This window comes from Melitaea cinxia, chromosome 3 (assembly GCF_905220565.1).
Source record: "Melitaea cinxia chromosome 3, ilMelCinx1.1, whole genome shotgun sequence".
NCBI lineage: Eukaryota > Metazoa > Arthropoda > Insecta > Lepidoptera > Nymphalidae > Melitaea > Melitaea cinxia.
The window spans coordinates 11,425,626-11,437,025 of record NC_059396.1 but is presented as its reverse complement, the minus strand read 5'-3'; the positions used below and the strand labels follow the sequence as shown (position 1 = coordinate 11,437,025).

Here is an 11,400-nt window from a genome sequence, read left to right as displayed (position 1 = left end):
ACAACTAAATGTTACTGCGTCAATTTCTGTAGCATCCGCTTGCATCAGATCCAGCCTATAAGCCTTTTAATATAACGCGCGTGTAACAATGGTCAAAAATATCGCCGGAGTGTAATCTAAATGAGGAATGGAAATATTTAAATAAAAGTTAAAATGTAATTAATAACACTTGGTATATATCTGAAAAAGTATTTAGCAAATTGGTTTTGATTAGAGCAATATGTGTCATTTAACAAAGTTACAAATTCCTTCTTTGCCTTGTGACGGTAATGTTTTTAGCTATTCCAAGTGCTAGTTTTATACCATAAACACGCTTTGAAACTATATCTAATATAGATTGTGTTGTTTAAGGGATCGTTCAAGGTTTACTACAACCCATTTAAAGCTTCTGTGGATTCAAATTATAAATTTCCAATTTTAATGGAAAGGGTCGTTATACTTTAACAGCCTACTTTATTTTTTATTTTATTTTTTCATTTTATATCCGTGGCAATTAGAATATTTTCTGGTCTTACCGTAATTTTATTAGGGCAGTTCTGAGAGTAAATTTTTTTACTTTATGAAAATACTAGTTGCAGCCAGATATTAAAATATCAGACATCCCCAGAGATCCATGATAGTTATCTGAATAAAACTATGTAGTTTTGTTAACTTTTTGTTTGGAAAGCTTTAATAGCTGTGTAATTAATAACAATTAAATGCCACTTTTTAATTATTTTAATCAATCAATTTAATTTTACATTTCTCGAATGCTGTCTATTAAAGTAGACATTCTTTTTAAACTTTGCGAAATTTTCATCAAAACTAAGATTGTTTTAGGTATTAATTTTTTACTGAACGAAGTTATAATATCGTAGAAACAATTTAAAAGACTATAATGGTAACTGCATATCGATACGTATGTACATATATATTTAATCTACAACATAAAAATCTAACGAGAAAACGACATCCATATATTGTATATTTATGTATTTGTTAACCGAAATAAAGGTAAGTTTATTCAGCCATATTGCGAACATGTCAAAACATAAACATAAAAGATAATTTTACGGTGGTTCTGGTGTGAATGCCGTTATAACTATGACTTCGTGTTTTTATGTTACGTACACCCATGTCGTCTTAACGAGAGATCAGTGTAATCGCAGAAAATTGCAGAGAAGCGTGCAAAATGTATTTTACAACCGTTCAGGATGTTAAGCGGTGCACCTGGTGAACTGAGGAATGTTGGGCTCGGACCCGAATTTTTTGAATTGGAACCCGAATTGCTCCTCAATGATCGGAGATCGCATTTGTTGCGTGGCTGCCTGGAGGCGGGTGTGAATAATTTTCTGATACACCTTACCGAGTGTATTGAGAAGACTGATGGGTCGATAGCTCGAAAGGAGGTTGCTGGGTTTGCCAGATTTGGGAATACCTATCACGGTCGCCTCTTTCCACTGACAGGGAACGAGCAACCGGCAAGAAGGGTGTTATAAATCATGACGAGCAGCATGATAAGCTGCTGAGGAAGACGTTTCAGCGTCTTGTTGGTGATTCGGTCGGGACCCGGGGCTTTTTTCGCGTGGAGTTCTTTAATGATCGATTCTACTTCTTCCGCCGACATCGGTGGAAGCGTTTCGTTGGATGGCGGTGAAGCCGCCCTGCGTTCGACAAATCCGTCCACCATTGAGAGTTGTCTGGAATCGCACAGCTCAGTGCTTGGAGAGCATTGGCTCTCCAGACTACTCGCAAGGCACTCGGCCTTATCCAGGTCATCGAGGGCTGGCGGGAGATTTAGCCTAATAAAGAGAGGTGTAGAGGCTACGGTGACGCTTCGGAGTCTCTTCACCCACGACCAGTAAGCGGTGTGCGACGGGGTAAGTTTTCCTATGCGTCTACTGCAGTAGTCGTTAGCTTTCACCTCCCTCTGTAGGGCACGGAGTTTCCTCCGATTGTAGTCAGTCGGGTAAGAGTCATGGGCTCTGGTTTGTGCGTTTTTACGCCTAATAAGGTCTCCTTAACTCCTCCGGGAGCTGCCAACGCTCGCCCGGGCGAATCGGCATCTCCCGAGAGCAGTCATCGATCTTATTTTTAATCGCTTCGCTTCGCTTCAGCCTGTAATATCCCACTGTTGGGCATAGGCCTCTTTTCTCATGTAGGAGAAGGATCAGAGCTTAATCCACCACGCTGCTCCAATGCGGGTTGGCGGATATATTCCCTACTATGAATAACGATCGCTATCAGGTGTACATGATAACAACCGGGACCGACGGCTTAACGTGCTCTCCGAGGCACGGTGGGGAGACCTACAAGGACTGCACAAACACCCAGACCATGGCAAACACCTGTATGGCCAATACAAATGTATGTCGTGTGCGGGGATCGAACCCGCAACCGCCAGCGCAACCGGCACAATCCATAGCTGTGACCGTTGCGTCAACGCGGCGTCTTTATTTTTAATGAATGAGGTTAATTCTGACGCGGCCGCATCGGGAACATCTACCACATCGATTATGTCGGATATATCAGTAAGGTGAGATGAGTCAAGGGAGCTTAGCTCTGATTCGAGCTTTTTCCAGTCTATGACTGTTTTGATGGGCTGGTGGAGATCCGTATCTAGTCCTAGCTGAATTAGGACGGGACGATAGTCCGAGTCTAGCTCTGATAACACGTGGTTCAATAAGTCCCGAGACTAAGTACTAAAAAAAGGTCTTTTTTATAAAATTAATTTTTATTCATCAACATAGTCTCCTCCAAGAGCGATACAGTCCCTCCAACGCTTTTCTAACTTTTCTATCCCATGTGTGTAGAACGATTTGTCTTTGGCTTCAAAATAAGCCTCCGTTGCTGCGATAACTTCACTATTTGAGTCAAATTTCTTACCCTGAAGCATTTTTTTGAGGTCTGCAAACAGCCAGTAATCGCTGGGGGCCAAGTCTGGCGAATAAGGGGGATGAGGAAGCAATTCGAAGCCCAATTCGTTAATTTTGGCCATCGTTCTCACGGACTTGTGACAAGGCGCGTTGTCCTGGTGAAACACCACTTTCTTTTTGTTCATGTGAGGCCGTTTATCCGCAATTTCGTACTTCAATCGCTCCAATAAGCACATGTAATAGTCACTATTTATATTTTGCCCCTTTTCAAGGTAGTCGATGAAAAGTATTCCATGCGCATCCCAAAATATAGACGCCATAACCTTACCGGCCGATTTCTGAGTCTTTGGACGCTTCGGGCGACTTTCACCAGCCGCTCTCCACTCCGCTGCCTGCCGATTGGATTCCGGAGTGAAATGGTATATCCAGGTTTCATCCATTGTTACATACCGACGTAAAAATTCTTTTTATTATGATTCATCAGCGTCAAACATCGCTCTGAATCATTGATACGTTGTTCCTTTTGATTAGTTGTAAGCAAACGCGGCACCCACTTAGAAAAAAGCTTTTTCATGGCCAAATTTTTATGTAAAATAGTGAAAACACTACCAGCTGAAATTTTCACTATCTCGGCTATCTCTCGCACTTTTACCTTCCGATCTTCCAATACGATTTTGAGGACTTGGTTAATATTTTGTTGAGTCACTGCTTCATTTGGACGACTTGAGCGTTCCCCATCATTGGTGTCCATGCGACCGCGTTTGAAGTCGGCATACCACCGACAAATGGTTGCTTTAGAGGGAGCTGATCCTGGATAACATTTTATAAGCCATTGCTGTGCTTCAACGGTATTTTTTCCCATTAAAAAACAATGTTTTATCAACACGCGAAACTCGTTTTTTTCCATTGTATCGAAATTACAACCGTAGCGTCACTTAAATGTTTCAAAATCAATAATTTTATTGTTCCATTTTTTAAAATTTGACACATATTCTTGTATTGATAGTCAGTACTTTTTAAAAATCAAAAGAGTTTTTAATATATGCGCCATTTCCAGGTTAGTCTCGGGACTTAATGAACGATCTAGTAGTGTCTCGATAGAGCGTAACTGGAGTGTTACGCCCTTGATATAGCTATCTAGCTATATCGAGCACGTCCGGTGTGTCGTTTGAGTCCCTAAATGGATAGTAAGTGGGTGTCATGGGCGCTAAAATATCTATATCGAGAGAAGGGAGTGAAGTTAGTCTGTCGAGTTCTGTTCCTTTACTATTTCTCTTGCGGGACTTCCAGAGGGAATATTTACTGTTTAGATCGCCGGCCAGAAGGACCGCGCTACCTGTTGAGAGTAGCCACCTAATGTCGCTCTCAAGTAATCTCTTGTTGGGAGATAAGTAAATTGACACAATGGTGATGGCCTGGTGGTCTGTCATACTGAGGCGACACAATGATGCTTCGATGTCGCTAAGCGGCGGTGGGTCTAGCGGCACGCAGTGCAACGACTTTTTAAAATAGATTATAGTGCCGTTGAATGCGGTGACTCTATTGTTTCTGACATATTTGTAATTAGGCACTTAAGGTGCTCTATGACCCGGTTTACCGTTATATCTTTGACTTCGTGTTTCTATGTTACGTAAACCTAACTCTACTACCTCTAATTTTACTACTTTTGTTTGTATCTTTTAATGGTGTGCAATGAAGAATATTATTATTATTATGTGACCGGACGCCACTCCCCCCGCTCCATATACAATAGATACACGTATTATAATAAATAAATATTATTATTATTAAACCCATGTCGTCTTAACGAGAGATCAGTGTAATCGCGGAAAATTGCAGAAGTGTGCAAAATGTATTTCACAGGCGAAAGGGTAGACAAAGTCGTGAAGTTTCTTCGAGCTATATTTAGATTACCAATTCTGTAGAAATTTCTATTTCTATAACCTTAATAAAAAATGTGTCTGTGTGTGTGTGTATGTGTGCAATCAGCACACGGCAGAAGTGAAATTACTGAAAAACCGTAGGGAAGTCCGAATAGTGACGGTCTTGTGAAAAAGATCGTAAGCGCCATGCACATTGCGTTGCTTACACGCTTTGAGTCGTAATGTAGTCTATCTTATTCTCTCCTACACAATTGTATATTTGTTTTTATTTTATTTTTTATATCAGAACCCATTTTCGTTTCATCTAGTTTCAACGACTGTAAAAAAGTTTCACTTCAAAAATATTCAACAAAATTTCTTGGTAAAAAAGCATTAGTAGTATAAATAATTTATATCTAGTGAATTTTAAGAATTTAAAGAGGTATCTTGCCTCTTTAAATGTCATACTAGTTGATTACTTGTCTTAAAAAAAATGTGAGGCTTAATTTATCACACTATTTTAAAGCAATTAAATGACGTCAGAATTGTTTACATCTCATGCCGATTTCCTCAGTATGTCTGCTTATCACAAACACTAGATGTATTTAAACCTAAGTGTTTAAAAAGTATTTTGATAAGAAATATGTTACCCCGTTTCACTCGTGCATCGTAAAATTTTCGTAATAAGGTTAAGCCAATGAAGCACCCATATCATCATAAGGCCTATAACATCTTGACAGATGATTTAATCAGTGTCTGTGTTATTTATGCGACAACGCCGTTCGTGGCTGAATAAGCCAATCCGTGAACGACACATTCGTCCACACTTTGGACACATATATTGGGGATTCATCGGTGGAGGAGCCCCCTCGCGATTGTGTCTCTTGGCACGCCTTTGAGCCAGGTCTTCAAACCAGGTACTATCGTGGGTTTTGCAACCCGTGAAGATGGTCTTCCGCCACTCATTGCGGTTCGATGCTAGGTCTTCCCAAGAGTTGCGATCAATGTTAAATGCAACCATGTCACGTTTAGCGCAATCCCTGAAACGCAGCATAGGTCGCCCCACGTTACGCTTTGCAAACGCTATTTGGCCCAATAAGGTTTGTCTGGGCAAACGCGCACTGCTCATTCGGTGTACATGTCCCAGCCATCTCAGGCGTTTCTGTTTGAGGAGAGCGACAACGCTAGGAAGCTGTGCAATCCCCAACACTCTCTCATTTGTTACTCTGTCCTTCCACGTGATGTTAAGTATGCTACGGAGACAGCGCATGTGGAAAGTGTTAAGTCTTCGCTCTTGTTTGGCGTACGACGTCCAGGTTTCGGCTCCGTACAAGAGTATGCTTAATATGCAAGTTTTATAGACTATCATCTTAGTCTTTGCGGTAAGGTGTTTGTTATTCCATACTCTTGTACGCAGCCTGCCGAACGTCGTGGCCGCTTTGCCGATGCGGATATCAATCTCTCCGTCAATGGAAAGATTGTTCGACACAGTTGACCCCAAGTAACAGAACTTGTCGACTACTTTCAAGGGTTCGCCTTCCAGCAAGATAGAAGGCTGGTAGGTGTAGCCCTGCGCTAGAATTACGGTCTTCGTTGCATTTATGGACATGGAGAACAGCGAACATGCGTATGCAAACTTGTCCAACAAAGTCTGAAGCTCCCCGGGAGTTTTCGCCACGAAGGCTGCGTCGTCGGCATAGAGCAGACTATCGATATATAAATCCTCTCGTTTACGGGAAGATTTCAACTGGGCGGTACCAAACAATTTCCCATCCGCTCTTGTGTGTAGGTGAACTCCCTGTTGTGAATCACCGAAGGCAACTTTCAGCAGCAAGGAGAAAAATATGCCGAACAAAGTGGGTGCCAACACACAGCCCTGGCGAACCCCTCTTCGCATGTCGAAAGCGTCGGACATTTGGCCATCAAAGATAACGGTACCCTTCGTGTCATCGTGAAGAGATTTCACCAGCCTCAGCAGTTTTGGGGGACATCCTATTTTCTCAAGCGCGATGTATAGCCCCTCCCTACTCACCGTATCGAAAGCTTTATTTAAATCAACAAATGCGATCAGCAGGGGCGTGTTCTGCTCTCGGCACTTCTCTTGAAGTTGCCGAAGGGTAAAAATCATGTCCGTGGTTGACCGTTCAGAGCGAAAGCCACACTGGGCCTCAGGATATACCCGTTCAGCAAGACTTTGCAGTTTAGTCAACATGACCCTTGCAAATAGTTTGCCAACAATGCTAAGAAGAGATATGCCGCGGTAAGAGTTACAATCGCCGCGGTCACCTTTCCCCTCATACAATGTAACAATATTTGCATCACGCATATCCCGAGGAAATCGCCCCTCCTCCCAGCATTTGCCCAGAAAGTTATGCAGAAGTGGTAACACACACTTGAGTTTTAGGAGTTCTGTGAGGATACCATCTACCCCGGGACTCTTGTTGCATTTGAGCTGCAGAACGGCCGCATGAAGGTCTCCAATGGTAGGCAGGCTATCGAGCTCAGCCATAACCGGTAATGTCAGAATAAGTTCCCTTGCTACGTGGCTGATCTCGGCTGGTTGAGAATAAAGCTCTGTGTAGTGTTCTGCCCACCTTTCCAGCAGACGACTACTGTCGGTTATAATAGAGCCGTCGATCTCTTTCAAAGGAGCCGTTTTCTTTTGTACAGGGCCGATAGCCATTCTAATCCCCGCGTAAACACCGCGAAAGTTTCCTGCGTCCGCACAATCCTGGATGTTTCTGCACAGGTCCATCCAATACGCGTTGGCAAACTGACGGCAAGTTCGCTGGAGGGAAGATTTTGCAGTGCAGAGTTCAGCGCGTGTGACGTCACAGGGATCAAAATGGTAGTTGAGTGCAGCCTGTCGCTTGGAGTCAATTAAAGGCTGAAGCTGATCTAGGTTTTCGAAAAACCAGTCCGATGATTTCACCTTACAATATCCGAAAACTTTACCAGCAGTTTTGGTGAGCAGCTCCTTGATGGATTCCCATTCCACTTCTATAGGAGCATTCACATCCCAAGTAGCTGTCTGATGTCGCACGGTTGAACTAAAAGACTCCACTAACTCAGGATCCCTAGTTTTGGGAAGGTTTAAGGTCTTCCGTCCAGGGGTTTTGGAGGAATGAATCTTTTTTGGCGAAAGACGTATTTTGCTAGCCACTAGGGAGTGATCCGTGTCGCATTGCGCGCCGTGGAACGTTCTCGTATGGGCGACCCTCCCCAAATCCCTTCTCTTGGTTAAGACAAGGTCCAATTGATGCCAATGACCAGACCGGGGGTGCCGCCAGGAGACCTTACGCATTATTTTTCCTTTAAAATAAGTGTTTGTGACACACAGCTGGAATTTAGAGCAAAACTCTAGTAGACGTTGGCCATTTTCGTTTTGCTTACCCACGCCATGATAGCCAAGGCATTCGGGCCAGGTGGCGTTGTCCTGTCCCACACGTGCGTTGAAGTCACCCAGTATATACAATCGATCCCCGGGCGGCACATTGCGTACAGCGTTGCACAGATCGTCGTAAAAGACGTCTTTAGATTCCGCAGTCGAGGTAAGTGTAGGGGCGTAAGCGGAAATTAAAGTAACAAAGCCGCATTTAGTGTTAAGCCGTAAGACCATTATACGCTCCGTCAGACCCCGCGGTGTTTCTATGGCATTTAGTAAAGTATTGTGCACTGCAAAGCCCACGCCATGTTCACGGTGTTCGTTTGAGTCCTTGCCTTTCCAAAAGAAGGTGTAGTTTTGTTCTCGCAATGAGCCCTCATCCGGAAGCCTGGTTTCTTGTAGTGCAGCAATAGAAATGTTAAGGCGTGCAAGTTCCAGATCAATAACAGCTGTTTTGCGCAGTTGAAATGCGTAATCTGAAGTCTCCGAGCTGTCGGGGAGACCTGTCCTCATTGTACGGACATTCCAAGTACTGAAGCGCATGGAAATGGTTGCTTTGTTGGTTCCTTTTCGCTGTTTATTCGCGGGTGTAAAACAACACAGCACCGTTTGTCGGGTGAAACCCTATGTTCCCAACACCCCAGGGGAACATACGATGCCGGGACGGACCAGTACCATATTGACTGGGGGCTGCCCAGTTTAAAGCGGGCGGTAACTGATCAGTGGATCTACGATGGACCCTCCCACTGTCAAGAGTGACCCCTGGCGCCTACACTTACGTCCATTTGTGCTGGCTTAAAACCGGTGACTGTCACTCCCCGTGTTACTTTCCACGCCGCGGAACGACGTGGGTGGAGTTTCCTCTCCACAGACACTGCATCGCCTGGGACGCATATAGATAACGCAGGGTTGCCCAAGACCTGTGCCATCCTCTCGACCTCTCCAGCTTGACTCGCAGGAATGGCATGCCAATACGTGCAGAGCCACCGAATCGGTTGCAGGCTACTGCCGTTTTTCGGATTGCATCCTACTCACGCCTTACAGGGTAGCCAGTTCCGGGTTTAAATTCGGAGTTTCCTTCTCCTAGGAAGGTTGCAAACCAATGCTAAAGACGCCTACCTCGCCATAAGGGGAAAGGAGAAAATATGTGGGAAGAAAAGGTAACAGGAGATTGTGGAATCGGGAAAGATGAGAGAAAGGAAGGGATACTATTGCTTCACAAGGTTGGGAGTCCGCAATAGTAGCTCGGGAAGCCGGGGTCGCATACCCGTGTATCCTTTTAAGCAATCACTGGACAAGTGATTGTAAAGAATACCCCTGACAAAGCACCCATAAATGCAATAATAATACATAATTTTAATAAAATTTCAGATTTCTGTATTTTTCAATGTTAGGCCCTTTCTAAATTTGAACATTGTGTTCTTTCCATTTGAAATGGGAGCGAATGACGTTGAATATAGTCATTGCCAAGTGTATATTGTGTGATTTGTTTTGGGCACGATAGTAAATGGCTTTCTATTGAATGTGCTTGATGAACCTGCGTCGTGTTTTACGACCCATAATCGGAAATCCTCGTTCTATTTTGGAGTTCTAATAATTTCTTGAAAACTCTAAAGTTATTTTGACTATAATATTCGTTCTGTTAAATTAAAGATAAAACTATTGATTTTATTTACTTAGAAAAAAAAATTCTAGACTGCGTAATTCTTAATTGAAAAAAGGCGTTAATTAGTAAGGAAATAAATAATTTGATTGTATGCTAAAGTGAGGCGAGAAATACATTCAAAAGGTAGGGTTCACTTCAGCCTATTGCAGTCCACTGCTAGACATAGGCCTCCACAAGTTCGCGCCAAAAATGGGAGCACAAGGTAGGATTAGTAACTCGTAATTTTAGTTCTTTTAATATTTGTAGTTATGTTTTCATTTAATATATATTATTACAGTTAAATTCCCAAAAAGTATTTAGAGAATGATAGTGTTGACAGTGTAAAAATAACGGACATTGCATGCACTAAATTTTTATAGCTTCATTCACATTCCGCATAAAGTAAAGTTCAACCGAAAACAGCAATGATGATAATAAAATGTGATTTAATGGACCATCTATTCATAACTTGAAATATATGTATATTGGAACGTGTCATATTATATTTTTTTATTTCAAAATTATTTTTAGTTTTATTATTTTGTAATAAATCACAACACGAATATCATCATTAATTAAATATAACACACCTAAACTTTTTACGTTCTAAGATCAATAAATTTCTTCGAATTTTTCTCTTTGAAATTTTGAAATTCTGTATTCTTCTGTGTAAAATTCAGTTTTCTTCTTTCGAGTGTCTATGACGTACTACAGCCTTTTATTAAAACACATCCTTATAAATATTGATTACGATGGTTTTACCAAAAGAAATAACATTATTAAAAAAATTTAATGTCCATTTAATCCGGCCATAAAGTTAAACTTTTAATAAAAAATGATGAGAATAAACTCATTCATTTTTTTAATATAGTCATGATATACCACATTAAAGTCCCCATAATGATAAAATTTTATTTTATACCCATATTGCAGTATCAATTTTTTTACTTTAAACTATAGCGTGTAATCGTTACCTATTTAAGAACTTTAAATGAGAACTTCTAATCTAAAGATATTTAAATGGGACCACTTGACAAGGTCCAGCTTTTGATTAAAAAAGAATCATCAAAAAAAATACAGTCGAATTAGCAATAGCTACGATACTAAGATAGAATTTGATTCAAAAAATATATATAAGAGATTAGAGGTCATATAATTTCTATCATATAGGTATAGCGATGTAATCAATTACTCTTTACTCGAACATAAACCCTTCTTTTATTTATCACGATTCTTCTTTGTTCAGTTTTGTACAAATCACACACAATCTAAAGATAACTTCATATACTTATTTGTTTATTTTTGTTAGTATCATCATTTTGTACACAACTTTTCTAATAATAAAAATACTGAAAAACAAGAATCGATACTAATATAATTAAAGAATTGTAATTTGTATGAGTTTAACAACAGATTAAAGTTTTTCTTACGATTAGGAAATCAAACGGCAAAATTATGAGAGTTAATTCAAGTTATTAACTTGAGATCCAAACACTTAGATTCAACCGGTACTCATAGCGAGCAACGTAAAAGCCTGGCCCAGAGTAAATAGCGGTCCATTAGACCCAACCATCGGCTGTCAGCATTGAACATTTCCTCTACGAACGTGAAAACAATGCGCTTTACGCTTTTTACAATGACGGACACTCCTTG

At 41.3% G+C, this 11,400-nt stretch overlaps 1 protein-coding gene across 1 annotated transcript; it reads right to left on the bottom strand.

Moving 5' to 3' along the window:
* Positions 1-5,462: 5,462 nt before the first annotated feature.
* LOC123667510 lies at positions 5,463-8,615 on the bottom strand. Its single transcript, XM_045601403.1, has one exon. It carries the CDS (start codon positions 8,613-8,615, stop codon positions 5,463-5,465), a length of 3,153 nt encoding a protein of 1,050 aa, XP_045457359.1.
* Between the last annotated feature and the right edge of the window lie 2,785 nt (positions 8,616-11,400).

Bases quoted from the DNA above. Each gene is read 5' to 3' on its own strand.
- LOC123667510 (XM_045601403.1), bottom strand. From the start codon at position 8,615: ATGAGGACAGGTCTCCCCGACAGCTCGGAGACTTCAGATTACGCATTT.